At 42.5% G+C, this 22971-nt stretch overlaps 1 protein-coding gene across 2 annotated transcripts in view; it reads right to left on the reverse strand.

Annotated features, from left to right (window-relative positions):
- Positions 1–1002: 1002 nt before the first annotated feature.
- The window catches only part of asphd2 (aspartate beta-hydroxylase domain containing 2), a 38817-nt gene continuing 16848 nt past the window's right edge, over positions 1003–22971 (reverse strand). For both annotated transcript variants that reach the window (XM_080208663.1, XM_080208664.1), the window contains exons 3-4: positions 4144–4257; positions 1003–1590 (exon numbers count right to left, since the gene is read on the reverse strand). In XM_080208663.1, the coding sequence (XP_080064789.1) occupies positions 1481–1590; positions 4144–4257 (224 nt within the window). In that variant the 3' untranslated portion in view covers positions 1003–1480. The remainder of the gene's footprint in view (positions 1591–4143; positions 4258–22971) is intronic.

Consider the following 22971-nt stretch of genomic DNA (forward strand, 5'->3'; position numbering starts at 1 on the left):
AAAGAGGTGAAGGGACTGGCAGTTCCCTTCTTTTCTCCTTAGGTGGGTCTCATGCACATTGTTCTAGCATAATGGAGTTTATACTTAATCCTACGCTGCACTATTCTGCACCTGAACATGAAGTGCTTCAGACACTGCACACAAGAAGGAACAAAAAAATCTTCAAGCACTGTTAATCATCCTGCCACTTTGTTAAACACAAAAGGAATAAAATATAATTCCACAGTTTTAATCTCAAAGCACATCAATAAAAGAATTAAAAATAATGACCCAAAGTTAAGTATCTTTAGATTCAAGTAAGAGATTTTTTATTGTATTGATCCATGAGATTAAAAATAAATGTAAACCTATTTATAGAGAAATCCAGCAAAGATAATCTCTCATTCTTTCCTATTATATGGATACCCTACAGATCAAATAATTTCCCATACTGTCCCATTAAATGGGACAATGAGATATATCTTATTTATTTTTATGCAGAAATTGCATTCCAAAAATAATAGTTCTAATAATCACAGCATAAATTTCTTGTATTAGTCTCTTTCTTTATAACTAGCATGCTCTGCAAGGTCAATCCATTGCTTAATTTTCCCTGATGACCACAGAGCAGTGTGTGTGTGTGTGTGTGTGTGTGTGTGTGTGTGTGTGTGTGTAAAACTTTCCTTTTACCCTATTCATTTCTTTTTTTTGCAAAATTATTCCTTTTTAAGTGGATACTTTAAGTGTCATGTTGATTTAGATTCTACTGCACAATACATCAAAACCGCCGAGATACACAAGCGGGTCAGTACGCAGTCTGTGGAAATCACAATTTGATCCAGAAACTTTGACCCAGGCGGAACACATTTTTCCAAAAAACATGCTCAATCAGGAATCGGCTTCACTCACCTGTACACGGGTGCCTGATCCCAGGAGTGCCTTTGTAGAATTCTTAGAACACTATCACATTTCTTCCCCTCCCCTCCCACCCCACCCACCCATCCCACTCCCCTCCCCCAAAAAATGAACATAGATCACCAGATGAGGAAGCCTGGAAAACCTTCACAGTGTCTCAACTGGAATAGCTCTCGCAGAAGAGATGGCTTCAAATGAAAAACTTTACAGCTCGAGGCATTACAGAAAATTGTCTCACTGACTGCAGTGTAGCTATAGAGAAAAATCAGATAGACAGCAGTGACCACCCCACAAACCTATGGGGTGGAAAGGAAGTTGAGCCTGACCTACTTTGTTAAAAAAATAAATCAGAAGCAATAGATAAATAAATAAATCTTGGACTCTTTTCTCCACCTAACCATTAACACGGCATTGCTTGAATTTTCAGCAAATAAAGCTTATTATTTCTTTAGTGTGCCCACTTATTCCTTTTTGATAAACGGAAGAAGGACAACACGCCTGATGATTCAAGAGCCCTGGTTCCGGTGTTCTGCTGCTTCCTGGATTGGCCACTCCGGAGAAAAAAATAAAAGATGGCGAAAAAGAGTCAGCGGCCCGGAGAAAAGATGAAGTCCAGAGCCTGGCGCTCAGTGGCAGCGACGTTCGGGTGCCACAAATCAATCATGAAGACTACCCGTGGACCTTCTTCACTTGGACCTGCAATCACAAAAGAAAACTAAAATTAGTAATAGGCTGGCCAAAAGAAAATACTTCTCACTTTGTACAACATCTTTTCTAATTACACTGACAGGATCCCACGTAAGTGAGAGACAAAAAGTACACAAACGTTTAGTGAGGAAAAGCTAGGCTCAATTGTGATGTCTTGCAGGATCAAATAGCCATCTGAGTGCGTTGGAATCAGATCGAAACTAGTAATGGGCGGCATGGTGGCACAGTGGTTAACATTGCTGCCTCACAGTGCCAGACCCCGGGTTTGATTCCTGTCTTGGGTCACTGTCTGTGCGGAGTCTGCAGGTTCTCCCCGTGTCTGTGTGGGCTTCCTCCGGATTCTCCAGTTTCCTCCCATAGTCGGAAAGACATGCTGGTTAGGTGCATTGACCATGCTAAATTCTCCCTCAGTGCACCTGAACAGGCGCTGGAGTGTGGCACCTAGGTGATTTTCACAGTAACTTCATTGTAGTGTTAATGTAAGCCTATCGATGACACTAATAAATAAACTTTAAAAACTTTAACAATGAAACAGGTCATTAAGGACCATAGGCACTTCGATAAGGAATAATGCATAGCTTTTAAGTTTAATTTGACTCACTTACTATACTATATTGAAATCTTACCAACATTTTTGTCCAGTGTATTACACTTAATTTTTCTTGTTTAATCAAGATTTTGGGGCACTTCTCCGCCAAAAAATTCAAAGTGTCGAATTCACGTAAAAACTGGAATAAATCTCACTTTTTTTCAGCGGGAGTTTTCAAAATGAATCTTCCGCGCACTGTGCACTGCAGAGTGTCTAGGCATGAATCATGCTGAAATTCAGGGGGTGGGGCCTATTCCCGCTGGAGGGGCTGGCAGCATAGCGCTGAGTGGGCCACTGTGCATGTGCCGATTTGTCAGTGCCAAGATCGGCGCATACACAGTCACCCCACACTGCTAGCTTCCCGATCGCTGCCAGCCTCGCAACCCCTCATCGCTGGCCCTCTGACTTTCCCACGGCCTGATCACTGGCCCTCCCTGAACGTGAAGAAATCTCACAACACCAGCTTAAAGTCCAACCGGTTTATTTGTGAAAATAAACCAGTTGGACTTTAAGCTGGTGTTGAGAGATTTCTTTCTGTTTTACCCCAATCCAACGCCAGCATCCCCACATCATGCCTCCCTGAACATGTCCAGGCCAGCCTTGACCCCTCCCGTCCCACACCCCACCACCGTCCCCAGCCTGTCTCAATGTCCCCCCCATCCCTAAGCCCCCGCACTGGCAGCCTCAACGCCCCCCCCTCCCCTCAGTAACAACACATCCCCTGCAGTCCTGACCCCCCCAGCGGCCTGCCTCACTTCCCTCCACCCCTTCACGTCCAGCCGAATCGTTGGCCTCCCTCCCTTTGTCACTCAGTTCGAATGCAGAGTGGTAGGGGGACCCCTTTCTCCACCGATCTCCCCCCAGAGGCTCTGTGCCATTAGGCCCCACCAGATGCCCATGGCCAAGGTGTCCTCTGGGCATTGCCACTTTGCCTATTGAGCAGTGCCAGGGGCTCCAAGTTGGTACTGCCAAGGTGGTGTCCCTTGGCGCTGGACACCAAGGGGATTCAATGGCCGCCCTTCAATTCAGCGGGCTGGCCGTCAGGTCGCTGCAAGTGGGGAGCTACAGTAAACGCTGCTGGAGTGAATCACACCTGGCTGGGGCTAAGGGGAATGCTAATGTGCCTGGAGATTTCAGTCCTGGGCCACCTAATGATATTTAAAATATATTGAAATGAGAATTTGAATAACTTAAGCAGACTGCCAGAGACTCACAGAGGACATGGCGCCCAGCAGGGAGCCCGCAAAAATGCCTCTGCTTGAGTCTCTTGGCCCGCTGCACTACAAAAGGAGAGCAGCAGATTGGGAGAATCGCCCCCTTCATTCTTTGTGTTAAAAGTACACAGCAGACTCCTGTGAATGTGTTTAGCAACGGCCCTCCATGGTTTCTAAAAAAAATAGAAGTTAGAATCTATCAAGCCAGATTTCACTCTGGGACCAAAAGAGAAAATGCTGGAAAATCGCAGTAAGTCTGGCAGCATCTGCAAAGAGAGAAAAGAGCTAACATTTGGAGTCCAGATGGCCCTCTGTCAAAGTCTTTGTCACTCTGGGATCTGCCTTGCCCAGTAGTAACATTAACTGGGATTGTAACAGTTCACCAAAGCAATAGCAGATAAAATTTCAGAACAAGACACATAAGGCTCTATTAGTCCCCAGGAACAAAAACTGGGTCAAAGTAGTACTTTTTAAGTTGTCTGAAAGGAGGAAAGGTTAAGAGAGGCAGAGATTTAAGAGCAGAAATTCCAGAGCAGAGGACCTAGACTACTGAAGCTACAACCACCAACGGGAGGACAAAGAAATCAAGAGCCAGAATTGCAGGGACACAGAACACTTAGTGGGTTGTAGAACTGGAGGATATTGCCGTGATGAGAAGTGAGATCAAGAGGGGTTTGAACATAAGAATGAGAATTTAGAGATGTTAAAATAATCACTGAAAGTTAGTAATATACTTGCCTCCGTGGAATGCTGTATGTAGGAAGGAATCATCAAACAGCAAACAGCGCCCTTCTGCCCAGCATTGCAACTCCCCACCTACCACCAGTTCACAGCTGCTGGGAACCTTTAAACCTGCAACAGCAGCAGATCATAGTGACAATAAACATTGCAGACCAACATTAACAATGCAGACAGTAGAAAGCACAACAGGATCAAATGTGAAAAACAACAGTGTAAGTGCTAACCATATAACTTAGAGAATCATAGAATCAAATAGTGTGGATGAGGCCCTTCGGCACCAATACGTCAGAAACACTTGACCTCCCACCTATTCCCATCTACCGACACTTGGCCCATGGCCATGAACATTGTGGCATGCCAAGTGCTCATCCAGGTACTTTTTAAAGGATGTGAGGTAATTCGCCTCTTATCACCTCCCAGACAGTGCTAACTAATTCTGAAGGAGGGAGTTATGTCTATGGGGCAATACTGCTAAAATGGAACAACAGAGATATCCAACTGTTAAGAATTATACTTTGCTATGTTTAAGTATTTTAGAAACATAGAAATTAGAAGCTGGAGTAGGCCATTCAACCTTTCAAGTCTGCTCCACCATTCATTTTGATCATGGATATCATCGAATTCAATATCCTGATACCCCCTTCCACCCATATCCCTTGATCCCTTTAGCCTCAAAAGCGAGATCTAATTTCTTCTTGAAATCAGGTAATGTTTTGGCCTCAACTACTTTCTGTGGTAGTGAAATCCAAGAAATAAAAGATTTACCCCTTATAATCAAACTATGGCCCCTAGTTCTGGACTCCCATTGGGAACACTCTTTCTGAATCTACCCTGTTAGAATTTATAAGTTTCTATGAGATCCCTCTCACTCTTCTAAACTCCAGCGAATATAATATGGTCTGTCTCTCCTCATAATGACAGACCAACCTGGTAAATCTTTCCTGTACTCTTTTACGGCAAGGACATCCTTCCACAAAAGGAACCAAAACTGCACACAATACTCCAGGTGTGGGCTCACCAATGCGCTATACAATTGCAGCAAAACATCCCCATCTTTATACTCAAATCCTCTTGCTATGAATGCCAACATACCATTGGCCTTCTTTACTGTCTGCTGTACTCACTTTCAGCGACTGGCTTACTTACTTACTTACTGCGCACTTACTTTCAGCAACTGATGCATGAGGATACCAAGGTCTTACTATGTATTCACTTTTCTCAATTTATACCCATTCAAGTAATAATCAATCTTCCTATTATTGCTATCACAGTGGATAACCTCACATTTATCCACATTATACTGCATCTGCCATGCATATGCCCACACACTCAACCTGTTCAAATCATGCTGAAGCATCTCTGGATCCTCCTCACAGTTCACCCTCATACCCAACTTTGTATTGTCTTCAAATCTGGAGATAATACATGTAATTCCCTCTTCCAAATCATTGATAATACTATGTTATCAGTTGGGGTCTTACCACAGTTCCCCATGGAACCCCACTGTTCACTAATTGCCAATCAGAAAAAATCCATTTATGTCAACTCTTTGCTTCCTATGTGCTAACCAGCTTTCTATCCATCTCAAGACATTAAACACAATCCCACATGCTTTAATTTTACATAGTAGTCTGCTGTGTGAGGCCCATTGAAAGCCTTCTGAAAGTCTAAATAAACCATGTCCATCAGTCCTCCTCTGTCAACTCTTCTAGTTACATCCTCAAGGAATTCCAATAGATTTGTCAAGTTCACCTTTGCCAACTGTACATCATTATCACGAGGGGCTAGTCAGAATCCTCAAGAGGGTTTCCCAAGAGCTCTGCACATTCTTCACCATCAGAGATGAACTAACCATACAAGATGAACTGATACTGCCTGGCCACCGATTCATCATTCCTACTGCTCTCCAGAGGTAATACACACAACAACTTCACCAAGGGCACCCCAGGATGGAAGCAACCAGATACAAGGCCAAGGAATCATTGTCCTGGTGCTCCATGTATACCGACATAAAAGGGAAATCTATAACGGTACAATGCACTTAAGTCGCATCATGCAAAAGAACTGCAACTACACAAGGTCCTGGACCTCCCACAAGCATTCACAACAGCTGACCTCTGCAGGTGGAATAGTAAACAACATTTAGTCTTAGTTGATTTGTACTCTGTGTAGTTTGAACTTGCCTACCTGCCAAACCTAAGAGGAAACCAGCAATCATCAAGCTTAACAGATATTTCACCACACAAGGCATCCCACAAAGACTTGACAATTTGTCTTTGCTGAATCTCGCAACTCCCAGGTAAGGCTTACATTAACACTGCAATGAAGTTAGTGAAATTCCCCTAGTCGCCACATTCTCGTGCCTGTTCAGGTCAATACACCTAACCAGCATGTCTTTCAGACTGTGGGAGGAAACCAGAGCACCCGGGGGGAACCCACGCAGTGGGACGAACAGGCTCCTATATTCGTGGTCAAATGGTTTGGCGGAACGCTCAGCCAAGCATCTTCTAAAAACATGCATGGAATTGCACAGACTATTATGCTGCATACCTCAGCCTACGATGCCTACCACAACAAAGCATGTCCTCATCAGTGCAACAACTTTTTTGCAGGCGCACCAGAATCACAGTTCCTACTGTAAAGGCTTTGTTGTAGCTCAAACTTGAAACCAATGTGAAAGAGACTATCCATAATGTTCTGCAAAAAATGGGAAGTCATAACATTGTCCATATTATCATTGACGCTAATCCAGATAATACTGTTCTATGGATGAGGAGCGGTATGGTGGCACACTGGTAAGCACAGCTGCCTCACAAGGGACCCGGGTACAATTCCAGGCTTGGGTCACTGTCTGTGTGGAATTTGCATGTTCTCCCCATGTCTGCAGGGTTTCCTCCAGGTGCTCAGGTTTCCTCCCACAGTCTGAAAGACGTGCTGGTTAGGTGTACTGACCCAGCCAGGCACTGGAATGTGATGACCAGGGCAATTTCACTAACTTCATTGCAATGGTAACGTAAGCCTTACCTGGGTGGCGATGGCGTAGAGGCACTATTGCTAGACTATTAATGTTCCGGGGACCCAGGTTCAAATCCCACTATGGCAGAGGGTGGAATTTGAATTTAAAAAAAAATCTGGAATTATGAATCTACTGATGACCATGAAACCATTGTCAATTATCGGAAAAACCCATCTGGTTCACTAATGTCCTTTAGGGAAGGAAATCTGCTGTCCTTATTTGGTCTGGCCTACATGTGACTCCAGAGCCACAACGTGGTTGGCTCTCAACTGTCCTTGGACAACTAGGGATGGAAAATAATTGCTGGCCAGCCAGTGACACCTATGTCCTGTGAACAAAAAAAAAACTTGTAACAAATAAATAAACTCTAACTTTAAGCCTTGTGCTTTTCTCCAAAGTTCATCATTTCAGTCCTCTCCTACAAGTGGACATGCATTTTCCATGTTCCCGATTGTGCTTTGCCATCCGTTCAGTACTTAGTTGAACAGAACCATGTTCGCATATTCCTCACTTGATAACTTGGTTTATATATGATATTTTAAAATGCAAGTCACACTACCATTCAACCATCAGGCTGTGAATATGTTTCTTGAAAATATTATAATAAAATCTCTAAAAAACATTTAAATAGTTACAAGGGTAGAATGGGTATAGAGGGATATGGGCCAAATGCGGGCAATTGGGATTAGCTTAGGGTTTAAAAAAAAGAGCGGCATGGACAAATTGAGTCGAAGGGCCTGTTTCCATGCTGTAACCTCTATGATTTATAAAATAAAACTTGTGCACTTGGCTTCTGTAATCTTCTAAATGCTACCACGTGGGTTCCCCTGTTTTTAATTGTAATTGATTGTAAGTTGACAAGCTAGTTTAGTTTTACATCAAATACATGCAGCAACAAAATACACTGATTTCATGGCAAAATCTGTAAATTCCACCCACTCCTCAGTCCATGGAAATAACATAAACAAGCTCTAGGGACTGCATGACTGACTCATGTTCCAAAAATATAAACTCTACAGGCTTGATCCAAGATAGCTGACTCTCCCTTCTGTTGAGAACTAATGTAGACTGTCCAGATGACATATTGATGCTTTTGATAAATACCCGAAGTTGGGAAGTAGGAATATTAGCATTCTGGAAAACGAACCAAAGTGCTCTGTCACCTATCGCTGATGAGAGATGCATCTAACTATCATTGACATCAATGTTATGGAAGCATAGAAAGAAGGAAAGTGCCAATTTTTATTCCAATCACTGGTTAAACCTTAATTTGAGTACTGAACTGTATCTTACTCTGGGCACAATACTAAATCAAGGAATGATTTAGTGACAACACAGAGGAGTTTCTACCATAATAGCACCAAAAATGAGGCGAATTCAGAGAGACTGGAAAAGCTGGAATTGTCTTCCTTAGAGCTGAGGAGGTTAGGGGAGATTTGATGTGGAGATGCCGGCGTTGGACTGGGGTAAACACTGTAAGAAGTCTGACAACACCAGGTTTAAGTCCAAGCGATTTATTTGAGTTTACTATCAAATAAATCGGTTGGACTTAAACCTGCTGTTGTCAGACTTCTTACAGGGGAGATTTAACAGAGATGTTCAAAATCACGTCGAGTTTTGCTAGGTAGAGAAAAAATATTTCCACTGGCACAGAAATATGTAGCCCCTCTGAAATGGCCTAGCTGTATCCTAATCTGAAGAATCATAAAACTGGAAAGACCGCATACTATTGGCCTCGACTGGGATTTTCAGACCCGCCCGTCCACTGCCAGCATTAACCAGTCCTACTGAAAGTCAATGGACTTTTGGCTGGGTCACCAAATTTCCTGCGAATTTCCTCCCACCATTACAGAAAACCTTGATCTTAGGAATTGGAAACAACAAAGATACATTCCGCCCAGTCGGCCCTGCAAAGTTCCCCTCTCTAATATTTGGGGACTTGTGCCAAAATTAGGAGAGCTGCCCCATAGGCTAGCCAAGCAATAGTTTGACAGGTACTCACCAAATCACACATTATGAGCAATGAGCTGGACCCCAGACTCCTCTCCATCAGAATAGCTGGGAATATCCAGGACAGATTCACCAAAGGTTGTGGCACAGTGGGATTGCGGGGTGGTGCAAAGGATGCCCAGGGGCTCCTAGAAGCACTAAGGACAGCATTAAAGTCTCTCAAGTATTGAGCCATTGTCACTTGCAAGTTTCCTGACAAGACACACACCATTCTGACTTGAAACTATATCGCTGTTCCTTCAATGTCGCTTGGTCAATTAAATCCTTTAAACTTTCTCCTAAACAGCACTGTAGGCACACCGACACCAGAATGCAGAGGCTCAGGAGCTCACCATCAGCTGATGAAGTGCAATTACAGATCCCAAAACAAATAAAAAAAATTAATAACCAGCAGCGACAGATTAAAATAATTAGCAAAGAAACTGGTGGGGAGGTGTGACGCCACTTCTGTTAACTCAGCAACTTGTTATCATCTGCAATGCACTGTCTGAAAAAGGTGGTACAAATAGATTCAGCTGGAACTTTCAAAAGGGGTTGAATATGTACATAAAAAAGGTAAGATTGTCGGACAATGTGGAAAAAGCAAGGGAGTGGAACTAATTGGATAGCCCTTTCAGAGAATCAGTGCTAAATTGGACCAAATCATTTCCTTCTGTGCTCCATAACACTATGAATGTATGATCCACAAATTATTCCTCATTAACATTGGGATGAAGAATGATGTTAAAAATGTTGGCTCTTAACCTATTTATTTACAGAACAGCATAATTTTCATCACTTTTATCACAAACATCACACCAATAAAGAATGTCAACTGTGATATTTAGCACCTAACATCTAAAACAAACAGCAGTGCCAAGTAAAGATGTCTCAGGCAGATTTAGGCTCATTTTGTTCCACCATTTCCTAAAAATAATTTATTTCACTCATCATTAAATATAAACAAATGGTTGACCTTGTGGGTGAGAAGTTTCACTGGGTTCTCTTCATCTCTCATTCTAACTTTGCAGAAGCTCTAACAGTGTAAATTGTGCTAGGTTAGGACAGCGTGCCAGATTTGAACAGCAAATATGGCTGGATGCTGCAATATTCTGGAGTTTAGCTTGATTACCTTCAGTGACCGGGGAGGGTACAGAAATTTTTCTTAAGAAATAAGATGGATAGGGTAGAGTCCAATATCAGTTTTACTTGAAGTATGGGGGAAGCAGGCCAGATGGGCTAAAATTCAAGTGGAAGTTTCTGAATAATGAAGCTTAGTGAACAATTCACAATTGCTTGCCCATTTTGCAATTCATGCCAACATTTGGGGAGACACTTGACTGCTTCATTTGTCAGTTGATAGTTGCTTCCAGCACAATACAGGAATATCATAGGTCAACCAAGACATCAAGTAGTAGTATTCAAACACAGATAAACAACAAGTCCTTCCAGAAAGTGGTATTATTAACATCACCAGGTTTACACACTGGAGTTAATCTAGAGTCTGGCAGTGCAAATTTTTTCGGACATAGGTAAGTGGGAATGGGCAGTACCAACACTAGACTTCCAACTATGCAATTTGCATTTGAATCCACTCCAGACTGATAAGCAAAAGTGTCCTCTGATTGTAAGTAAGTGCAAGTTCAAATTCAAATGAGTTTGAGCAGTGTTCAACCAATTCAAAGCGGCAAGGGATGTATTTCTTAATTGAGCAGTGGTTAAAATCGGAGACGAGGCCTGAGGATGATTTGCTTGTGTTTGAGAAATGGAAAAATGCCACAGTCCACGATAGGGTGCACTATTGCAAAGACATTGAGCAGAATTGAGGATGTCTTATTTCACGTGCGATATGTTAATCCTGATCAGGGAGCGCTTCATGCAAGACACTAGGAGTTCAATTTCAGAATTGTTACAGCTCAAAAGGAGGCATTTGGCCCGTCATGTCTGCACTGGTTTTCCTAGTGTGCAATTCACTCAGTCCCATTCTCCCGCCATCTCCCGGTAACCCTGCACGTTCTTCCATTTCAGGTAACAGCCCAAATCACCTTTCAAATGCTTCCATGGAACCAGTCTCCACCACACTCTCATGCAGTCCTTTTCTCATATTGTTTTTGCTTCTTTTGCCAAATACTTCAAATCTGTGACCTCTCATTCTTGATTCTTTCACGAGTGGAAATAGTTTCTCCCTTACTATTCTATCCCGATCCCTCATGATTTTGAATACCTCTATCAAATCTCCACTCAGCCTTATTTTATCCAAAGAAAACAGTCCTTTGTCATCCCTGGAATAATTATTATGAATTCTCGTTGTATTTTTCCACTGGAAATGGGAATTGTTTCATTTCACAGTACAATCAATCCCTCACCTTACTAAAATATTCAAAAGAAAACGTTACGAAAGATGCTGAAGCCAAGACTGTAACAGTTACATCGCAATAATTTGCCTCATAACAGGAAAGATTAAATGTGGGTTACTGTAGACAAGCTGATAATGTGATTACAGTGGATATTTTTGTTTAGAAGAAACCTTTCCAGGATTTAAGCGCATCTTTCTTGAAACAATGGTGACAAGATAATAATTCAATTTGAGAGCAGACAGAGCTTCCTCAGTGGTTTGGTGGATAAATGATACCCTACCTCACAGGCTAGGAAGATCCCAGATTTCATGATAGGTTTATACTGAGTTAGTCATATTTCCTAATTCAACAGCTTATAGCACTCAAAATGCACTCAATGCCCCTACAATAGTTTAAAGTTTATCTATAGTGTCACAAATGGGCTTACATTAACAATGCAATGAAGTTACTGTGAAAATCACCTGGCTGCCACACTCCAGTGCCAGTTTTGATATGCTGAAGGAGAATTTAGCATGACCAATGCACCTAACCAACACGTCTTTTGGACTGTGGGAGGAAACCGAAGCACCTGGAGGAAACCCGCGCAGACTCTGCATAGACAGTGACCCAAGCTGGGAATTGAACTCGGGGCCCTGGCACAGAGGCAGCAGTTCTAACCACCGTGCCACCGTGTGGAGACGGGAAGGAAGTGTTTTCATTCTTTGTAGCTAACTAATTAAAAACGCAATATGAAAAGTGGCAATTATGGACAAAGTTAGCCCTCACTTTCATTTATCATTACTTCTGACATTAGACTAACTGGTCTAAAGTTACCTGGCTTATTTTTTTTCTCATTATTATACTGGAAATGTAACGTAATGACCTAACTATTTAGGGGTTGTGGGTTTTACAGAAAGTGAAAAAGATGTGGTTTGCACATGTAGATTTAAACTAACAATGACAGATTTATTGAAGGAGCTGTTGCCTGTGCGGAGCACTAAATGAAACTAAGCAGGAGCCTTTGGAATACCCCAATTACATCAAATCATGTGACCAGTTCTCATAGCAATCATGTAATCGCTTAAATATACAACAGGAAATTGGAACCCTCTTTTAAAATACTGTTGATGCTGAGTCTGATAAAATTTTCATATCAAGATCGACAGATGTTGTTAGTTAAGGCTATCAAAATATATGGAGCAAAAGCAGGAAAATTGAGCTGAGGTACAAATCAATCATGATCTATTTGAATAGCAGAACAGGCTCTAGTGGCTGAATGGCCTGATCCTATTCTATCTTTCGAAATGGGAAAAACTTCTAAACCAAGTGTCTGTAAATCTGAACTTAAATATGTCAGTGCTAACGATAAAAGAAAAGTGCATAATTTTGTAAGCATGGGGCAAAACACAAACTGTCAGCAACAGAGAAGAAATGGTCTAGCATTGGCAAGTGAACATACACAAGCTGCAAGCAAAGTGTGGGAATTGAAAATGTCACAATGATGCTGTAAACAAGATTAAGGTACTTTGTTAATCTGCACTCTATTGGGTAGATGTAAGTCGTGTTTACTCTGCATTTACATATAGAACATAGAACACTACAGCACAAACAGGCCCTTTGGCCCACGAGTTGCACCGATCACATCAACACCTACCAATCTATAGACCTATCTATAACCCCCAATCCCATTAAACCCCATATACTCATCCAGAAGTCTTTTAAAAGACCCCAGCGAGTTCGCCTCCACCACCACTGACGGCAGCTGATTCCATTCACTCACCACCCTCTGAGTGAAAAACTTACCCCTAACATCACTTCTGTACTTGCCTCCCCGCACCTTAAATCTGTGTCCTCTCGTAGCAACCATTTCAACCCGGGGAAATAGCCTCTGAGAATCCACCCTATCTATTCCTCTCAGCATTTTATAAATTTCTATCAGGTCGCCTCTCAACCTTCGTCTCTCCAGGGAAAAGAGTCCCAGCTCCCTCAACCTAACTTCATAAGGCATGCCTCCCAGTCCAGGCAACATCCTTGTAAATCTCCTCTGTACCCTTTCAATAGCTTCTACGTCTTTCCTATAGTGAGGCGACCAGAACTGCACACAGTATTCCAAATGAGGCCTGACAAAGGTCTTATAAAGTTGCAGCATTACCTCCAGACTCCTAAACTCAATCCCTTGATTAATGAAGGCCAGTACACCATACGCCTTCTTGACCACCTCCTCCACCTGCGAGGCCGATTTAAGAGTCCTGTGGACCCGGACCCCAAGATCCTTCTGCTCTTCAACACTACTAAGACTCTTACCCTTGACAGTGTACTCGTTCATCCCATTGGTTCTGCCAAAATGGACGACTACACATTTATCCGCGTTGAAGTCCATCTGCCACTTCTCCACCCAGTCCTGCATCCTATTTATGTCCTGCTGCAACTTTTGACATCCTTCCAGACCATCCACAACACCACCGACCTTCGTGTCATCAGCGAACTTACTTACCCATCCCTCCACTTCCTCATCCAGGTCATTTATGAAAATGACAAACAGCAAGGGTCCTAGAACAGATCCCTGGGGCACTCCACTGGTGACTGACCTCCATTCAGAAAAAGACCCATCCACAACCACTCTTGCCTTCTGCAGGCAAGCCAGTTCTGGATCCACAAAGCCAAAGGCCCTTAGATCCCATGCCCTCTCACCTTCTCAAGAAGTCTTGCATGGGGGACCTTATCAAACGCCTTGCTGAAGTCCATGTACACCACGTCCACGGCACTTCCTTCGTCAATGTGTTCAGTCACATTATCGAAGAACTCAACTAGGCTTGTAAGGCACGACCTGCCCTTGACAAATCCATGCTGACTATTCCTGATCATGTCAAACCTCTCCAAATGCTCGTAAATCTTGTCCCTCAGAAGCCTCTCCATCAGCTTACCAACCACTGAGGTCAGACTCACCGGTTGGTAATTTCCCGGGCTATCTCTGTTCCCTTTCTTGAAAATAGGAACTACATCCGCAATCCTCCAATCTTCCGGAACCTCTCCCGTCTCCATTGACAACGCAAAGATCATCGCCAGGGGCTGTGCAATCACTTCCGTCGCCTCCCACAGTATCCTGGGGTACATCCCATCTGGTCCCGGCAACTTATCTATCTTGATAGAATTCAAAAGTTCTAACACATCCTCCTCCTTAATATCCACTACTCAATCTTTTCCATCTGCTGCAAATCCGTAGCAAAATCTCCCAGATCAGCTTCCACTGTGAATACTGAGGCAAAGTACTCATTAAGCACCTCTGCCATTTCTTCTGGTTCCACACAGACCTTTCCCCCTTCACCTTTTATAGGTCCTATTCCTTCTCTTCTCATCCTTTTACCTTTCACATATTTATAGAAGGCCTTGGGATTCTCCTTAATCTTACCCGCCAAGGTTTTCTCATGACCCCTTCTGGCTCTCCTAATTTCCCTTTTAAGCTCCTTTCTACAGTCCTTATACTCCTCAAGATCCTTAACCTCTCCTAGTTCCCTGAACCTTTTGTACACCTTCCTTTTCCTCCTGACTAGGTTCAACACAGCCTTCATGCACCACGGTTCCTGCAACCTACCAAAACCCCCTTGTCTCATCGGAACGTTGTCATGCAGAGCTCCAGACAAACATTCCTTGAACATCCGCCACCTTCCTTCGATACTTTTCCCTAAGAACGCCTCCTTCCAGTTTATTTGTCCAAGTAACTTCCTGACTTCTTCGTATCTCCCCTTACTCCAGACAAACACCTTCCTAGCCTGCCTGATCCTATCTCGTTCCAATGCAATTGTGAAGGAGATAGAATTATGGTCACCATTCCCAAGATGCTCTCCTACCGAGGGATCCATCACCTGCCCTGGTTCATTCGCCAGTACCAGGTCAAGTACAGCCTCTCCCCTCGTAGACTTATCCACATACTGTGTCAGGAAACCTTCCTGAACACACCTAACAAACTCCTCCCTCGCTAAATATTTTTAAGAAGCGGGTTGATGGGTTCTTGATAAGAGAGGGGATTAAGGGTTATGGGGAGAGGGCGGGAAAGTGGAACTGAGCCACAACAGATCAGCCATGATCTTATTGAATGGCGGGGCAGGCTCGAAGGGCTAGATGGCCTACTCCTGCTCCTATTTCTTATGTTCTTATGTTCTTATGTTCAAACCCCTTACCCTAGGGATATTCCAGTCGATGTTTGGGAAATTGAAGTCTCCCATCACGACAACTCTGTTATTAATACATCTCTCCAGAATCTGTTTCCCTATCTGCACTTCAACTTCCCTGTCACAACTGGGCGGCCTATAGAATACACCCAGCAAAGTTTTTGACCCTTTGCTGTTCGTAACTTCCACCCACAGAGACTCTGTAGATAGTCCCTCCACGGCATCCTCTTTCTCTGCAGCCATGACACTGTCCCTGATCAACAGTGCCACTCCACCACCTCTTCTGCCACCCTCCCTGTCCTTCCTGAAGCATCTGAAACCTGGCACCTGAAGTACCCAGTCCTGTCCCTGAGACATCCAAGTCTCCGTAATGGCCACCACATCACATTACCTCCTGCTATACTTGGTGTGGATATTGTGCATAAAGAAATGTATTCTATTCCACAGCACTTGATATGTTTTATCCTAAATGGTCCAAGTTGTACATTAAGGAAAAAGTATTCATGGGCAGCATGGGATCAAACACCAGAAAAATTCACTACCTTCAGCAGAGAATAAAGAATGTAGAGTGGAATGGTTAGCACTGCTGCTTCACAGCACCAGGGGCCCAGGTTCGATTCCTGGCTTGGGTCACTGTCTGTGTGGAGTTTTCACGTTCTGCCCTGTCTGCATGGGTTTCCTCTGAAAGACGTGCTGATTAGATGCATTGATCTGAACAGGCACCGGATTGTGGCGACTAGGGGAATTTCACGGTAATTTTATTGCAGTGTTAATGTAAGCCTTACTTGTAACTAATAAATACATAAACTTTAATTTTGTTATGAAAATTCAATATTAATCTCAGTTTAGCATTTTATCCTGGAATTTTTTTTAACGTTTTAAACCCTTTTTGTCACATGGACAGCAATCATGAACAGAAGCTCTGGCTGATTCTTTCCCATTCTTCTCTAGAGTCGCAAAAGCCAACTATAGCCCTAGCTGACCTTCGTTAACTCACCACAAGCAGGGGATCGACTCTGGGACATCATGCTCCTCAAATTTTAGCCCGGACTCGGGCAGCACTTCCATTCAGTCATTAAGGGAAATTTCATAAACTATGTTTAAAGGTTCACCACAGCAGAAATACCAGATGTCTCGAATGAATTTATGCTTGAGAAAATGCTCAAGTCACAATTACAAGGTTCATGTAATACCTTCACCTTGTCTATTCATATTCTTGTCAGAACTAGGTATTAATTGGCAAAATTACGGGCTGCAATCTACCCAAATACATGCAAGGTAAGTCAAGGATCTCCCTATTTTAGTTGTATCTGTGTTGGCATTCAAATGTCAAGTATAAACACAGGGGAGTTGTGACTCATTTATACTGAAACACTGCTGCTCTAGGTAGGGTACATCTGTTTCCAGATAAATGTTTAAAATTCCCCAAACAAAATGATTTTTTCATTCTTTTCTTCCCATCATTTCCTACTCCCATAGGTACGGAGTGCACCCACTCTCTATGGATAGCTTGTTGCACTCGGCATTCCTCGAATGAGACTGTACATTGTAGTAAGGATATCCTTTTGCCCCATGTGGCAGGCCAAAAGCTTGCCACAATACCTTATTTTACATTACGTTTGTGGTAATGCCATCTCAAATTGCGAGCAACCTGTTGGGGAGTTAAAAATGGTATGGTGCTGATGGCAGGTTGGGGGGAGGGGGTGGACAGTGCCAGGCAGGAGTAGTGTTTGGCTGATGCAATCAGCATTTCCAATGGTAAAATGGTGTCAGATCTCAAAACCCCCAATTTTCGGAAGCTTTCCCAGAATACAGCTGGCATAAATCCAGATGAAGAGAAAGTCAGTGTATGAGACATAAGGGAGCCAGAAAGGGAAATGGCCGAGCAAACTAGAAGATGATAGGCCATGATGTCCCATGTAGTTATTCATTGCCACAATCATCAGGTCTGGCAAGAAGCAGTTTTACCATCTCACACCTGAATGTATAATACTTTGGAGGGCGGTCCATTCTGTCATTTTTATTTCCCACGCCTTCCATCCAATCAAAGATCTTTCCTTTTGCTCTTAGTATGGCCAGTGCATCTAACCAGCATGTCTTTCAGACTGCGGGAGGAAACTGGAGCAGCCAGAGGAAACCCATGCGGACACAAGGAGAATGTGCCGGCTCTGCACAGTGACTCAAGCCAGGAATCCAACCTGAGTCCCTGGTGTTGTGAGGCAGCAGTGCTAATCACTGTGTCACCAAGTAAGTTTAAATTTGTGGTTCTGCACTTGAAAGGCTTAATAACTTCAGTTTGGTTCAGGATCCTGTAATTGTAAATGAGAGTTTGCAACATGAATGCAAACAGGGCTTAAAGGAAAACTAAGTTGTTGCTTAGCATCCTAGGACAGAAAGAAGTTGGAAGTTAGTTTTTAAACTTGATTCAGGAGAAGTTAAGATAAGACTAGGGAGCTGCAGAAAATGATTTGATGAGAAATCCATAGAAGGTGTTTCAGGTGGCACCTGCCACTTGGTTCAGACAGTATGTGACCACAGTTGCCTTTTGGTTTACATGAACTGTGTACTTACTGAGAAGATCCGAATACAAGATAAACTGTAACTTGTGTTATCCTTATAAACTTGTGTGTACATATATATATATATATATATATAGAGCTGGGGTGAAGAAAAGTCAATCTTTTCATTTAATAAATGTTTTATTCTTTGGTTAAAAATTCAACAGTGGTCCTGCGATTCTGTACATCCATGTCTCTAAACAAAAGATGTAAGTTAAGATCTATCGAGCTCGAGTCTCTGTCTGTCCAGTAGCAACATCAGCTGGGGATGTAACAGTTCACAATAGTGAAAAAGCTAGAAATCCATTTAAGGTGGTTGGTGAAAAAACAATAGCACAAGGCAAAACATATTTACGCAGCCAGTGGTTCACATCTGAAATGCACTGCCTCAGACAGTGGTGCAGGCAGACTTAATCGTGGTTTTCCAAAGGGAATTGGATAATTATGTGAAGAGAAAAAATCTGCAATGCTACAGGAAAAAAAGAGGGGAGTGATGCCAGCTGAACTGCTCTTGCAGAAATATGACATCTCCTGCTTTGCTGTAACCATTCTAGGATAGTTCATTTTTGTCATTATACCATGCAGATCAGAAGGTCCAAGGTTTGTTCCTTCTCTCTGGAAGGTATCGTTAAGGCGGCTGTTGTGTCTCCGTGCGAAGGAGGGGAAAATCAACCAGATGACTTATCAGAGGTTCACATCTCAAGAATGGATTCTTGGGAGAGGTAGTAGAGAGCTATCAAGATTTTCAGAACCATAAACCACCATCAAGAGTGAGCACCATTACAAAACATGAAGAAAATGGGCAAATAAGCTAGCTTGAAAGGGAAATGTAGTTTTGATTGAAGCAGTGAAAAGAAAACTCAGTGTGCAAAACTAGGAGCAGCATGACGGCATAGTGGTTAGCACTGCTGCCTCACAGTGCCAGGGACCCAGGTTTGAGTCCAATCTTTGGTGAGCATCTATGTGGAGTTTTCACATTCTCCTTGGGTTTCCTCCAGGTGCTCCGGTTTCCTCCCAATGTCCAAAGTCCAAAGATGTACAGGTTAGGTGGATTGGCCATGCTAAATTAACCTTCAGTGTCCAACGATGTGTAGGTTAAGCAGAATAGCGGGATAAACGCGTGGGGTTATGGGGGTAGGGCAGGGAGTGGGCTTGCCAGGGTCAGTGCATACTTGATGGGCTGAATGGCTTCTTTCTGCACTGTTGACTTTATGCAAAAAATGAGAGCAATCCAATGGCTTGGAAGCAGAACTAATTGGGGGGTAGCAGACAAAGATCGTAGATTATGAATACGCACTCCAGCTGATAAGATGCAACTAACAGTGAGATTTAAGGATCTGAACCAAGGCTGCAGGAATAGAGCCATATGTTTATGTTTCCGTAGACACTAAGTTAACAGTCATAGAAAATAATCAAGGATGATGGCAAGAAAGGGTCATTAATGAATTTGGTGAATGAATTGGCAGATGGAGTTCAATGTGGGTAAGTGAAATCTCATTATTTTGAACACAAAAAAGTATTTTATAAATAGTGAAAAGATAGGCATGATGGATGAGCTGAGAGATTTAGTGGCCCAAGTACAGAAATTACTGAAAGCTAGTGAACAGGTAGAAAAGAAAATTGAAAATACTAATTAAATGTTGACATTTATCTCAAAAAGGTTGTAATACAAAGGGTGGAAGTTATGGTCCAGTTGCATAAAGCTCTGGTTAGACCCCATCTAAGGTTCTGCACTCAATTCTGTGTATCACACCTCAAGAAGGATATATTGGCCTTGGAGGGGCTGTAGTGCAGATCCATCAGAATGACATCAGGACCAAAAGGAATAAATTATCATAATGTATTAAATTAATTAGGTTTGTAATTCCTGGAGTTTGTAAAAGTAAAAGGTGAGCTAACTGGGATGGTTTAACATGATTAAAGAATTTCACGAAGTACATAGAAAGATTATTTCATCTGGTGGAACAGTTCTGAAGCAAGAGGTACAACCTTAATAATAGAGCTGAGGCATTCAGGGACGATGTCAAGAAGCACTTCTTCACACAAAAGTATACTGGAAATCTGGAACTCTCATCTCCAAAACAGTTAAGGCCAGGTCAACTGAAAATTTTAAACCTGAGATTGATAGATTTTTGTTAGGCAAGGCTAGTATCAAGTTACCTCAGAATCTTATATTTTCAATATGATCACCCCCTCAGCTTCTCAAAACCTCCAATAAATACAGACCCAGCCTGTCCAACCTTTCCTCAACAGATAATTTCGCTCCCCCCCCCGCCGGCTCCCCACTCAATCCTGGGTATCAGTTGAGTGAAGCTTCTCCGAGCTGCTTTTAACGCATTTATTTTCTTTCTTAAACAGGTAGTACAGTTTTGTATACTATACTCTAGATGTGGTTTCACTAAAGCCTTGTACAACTGCAGCAAAAATCCCTACTATTATATTTCATTTGCTTTACAATAGGCAGCAATATTCCATTTGGTTTCCTAATCACTTGCTTTACCAGCATACCAACTCTTTATGATTCATGTTGCAGGACACCCAGTTGCCTCTGCACTGAGTTCTACAAACTCCACTTAAATAACACGTTCCTTTTCCATTTTTCCTGCCAAAGTGGATAAGTTCATATCTTTCCATTTATAGTCCATCTGCCAATTTTTTGCCCACTCACTTAACCTATCTATATCCCAATGCAGATTCCCTATGTCCTCTTCATGACACAAAGGTTGGTATGAAAGTTATGCGTCAGCAAATTTTGTAACCATACATTCAAATGCCTTCATTAAGTCATTGATATAACTTGTGAACAGGTGAGGCCCAAGCACTGATCCCTGTGGCACGCCACTCATCACACCTTGCCAACACAAAAATAAGCCATTATACCTACTCTGCTTCCTGTTAGCTAACCAACCCTCATCCATGCTAATATGCTACTCCATACCATGAGCACTTATTTTGTGTAGTAATCTTTGATATGGCACCTTGTAAAATGCCTTCTGGAAATCAGCACATCCACAGGCTCCTTTTATCCACATTTCTTGTTACTTTCTCAAAAAACTCTAATAAATTAATCGAACATGAATTCCCTTTTACAAAGTATGTTGACTCTGCCTGATTGCATTGAGATTTAAGTACCCTGCTATAACCTCCTTAATAATAGATTCCAGCAATTCCACAATGTCCCAAGCCTGCAGCTTTTTGTCTCTCTTTCTTGAATAGAGGAGTCACATCTACTATTTTCCAATCTGATGGGACTTTTTCCAGAATCTAGAGTTTCAGAAAATTAATACCAATGCATCTACTACTTTAGCCGTCACTTCTTTTAAGACTTTACGATGAAGTGTATTTGGACATTCAAATAATTTTCTTGATATTCTTTCCCAGGTGATTGTAACATTTTAAGCTCTTTTAACCTGTTATTTTATAATCATTTTTGGGAGGAGCGGCACAGTGGCACAGTGGTTAGCACTGCTGCCTCACAGCACCAGGGACCTGGGTTCAATTCCTGGCTTGGGTCACTGTCTGTGTGGAGTTTGTACGTTCTCCCCGCGTCTGTGTGGATTTCCTTCAAGTGCTCCGATTTCCTTCCACAGTCCGATAGGTGTGCTGGTTAGGTGCGTTGACCCAAACAGGTGCCGGTGCATGGCAACTAGGGGAGTTTTATAGTAACTTCATTGCAGCGTTAATGTCAGCCTTACTTGTGACTAATAACTAAACTTTACTTTCTAGCATGAAGACAGACGCAAAATGCCTTTTCAATTCATATGTCATTTCCTTATTTTCCATCATTTATTCCCCAGACTCACTCTCTACAGAACTAACGCTCAGATGGAGTTAAGATATAGATCAGCCATGACCTTTTCTATTTCCTTACGGAAAAAACACAGGCTATACTCTTATATTAAAAGTCATAAAAGGTTCAAGCACATGCATAATTGTGGGTGACCTGAAGAGTGTTCTGGAAACAGCAAAGTAGTTTGTAGTAGATACAACCCTCCATGTTGCAAATACCGAGCTTATAAAGTATGCAAATTAATTATGAACAATCTAATGCTTGAAAGTACTTTACACATTATAACTGAACATAATGCAGCTTGCGTTATTCAAACACCATGCTCCTTTAACAGAGCAGCAGGCCTATTTATGGTTTCCATGGGAACCAATATTCTGAATTTATCCTCATGACCCACTGGAGTGATAAGTTGTTGGACTATTGCCAATAAATCATGGCCAATGAGTTGTTTATTATAGAACAGCCATGCTACTTTGGACCATTAAAAATGAGAAGTATTAGCAAAACAGTAGACAACCAAAGGCTTGAACTTTCACTCCCAAGTCAGATATACAGAGTTGGGAAATTTCCTGAATCTGACTTAGGGAAACAGCCCTTAGCTACTGGATGAGAACATAAATCTGCAATGGGGGCAAAGGAGAGATAAAGTGGGACAAAAGGGACAAATGGACAGAGCACAAAATGCCAAAAAGGGCAAGGTGCACAGAAAGGGCAGCGGGATGCACACAAACAGTGGTATAGAGTACAAGAGCAAAGAGGTAATGCTGGAGCTGTACAGAATGTTGCTTAGGCCACAGCTGGAGCACTGTGTGCAGTTCTGGTCACCTCCCTATAGGAAGGATCTGATAGTACCAGAGGGGGTACAGAGGTGGTTCACCAGGATGTTGCTTGGGATGAAGCATTTGAGCCACAAGGAGACTGGATAGGCTTGAATTGTTTTCGAGAGCAGAGAAGGCTGAGGAGGATA

This window comes from Carcharhinus amblyrhynchos, chromosome 20, assembly GCF_965287045.1.
Source record: "Carcharhinus amblyrhynchos chromosome 20, sCarAmb.v2.hapA, whole genome shotgun sequence".
Taxonomy (NCBI): domain Eukaryota; kingdom Metazoa; phylum Chordata; class Chondrichthyes; order Carcharhiniformes; family Carcharhinidae; genus Carcharhinus; species Carcharhinus amblyrhynchos.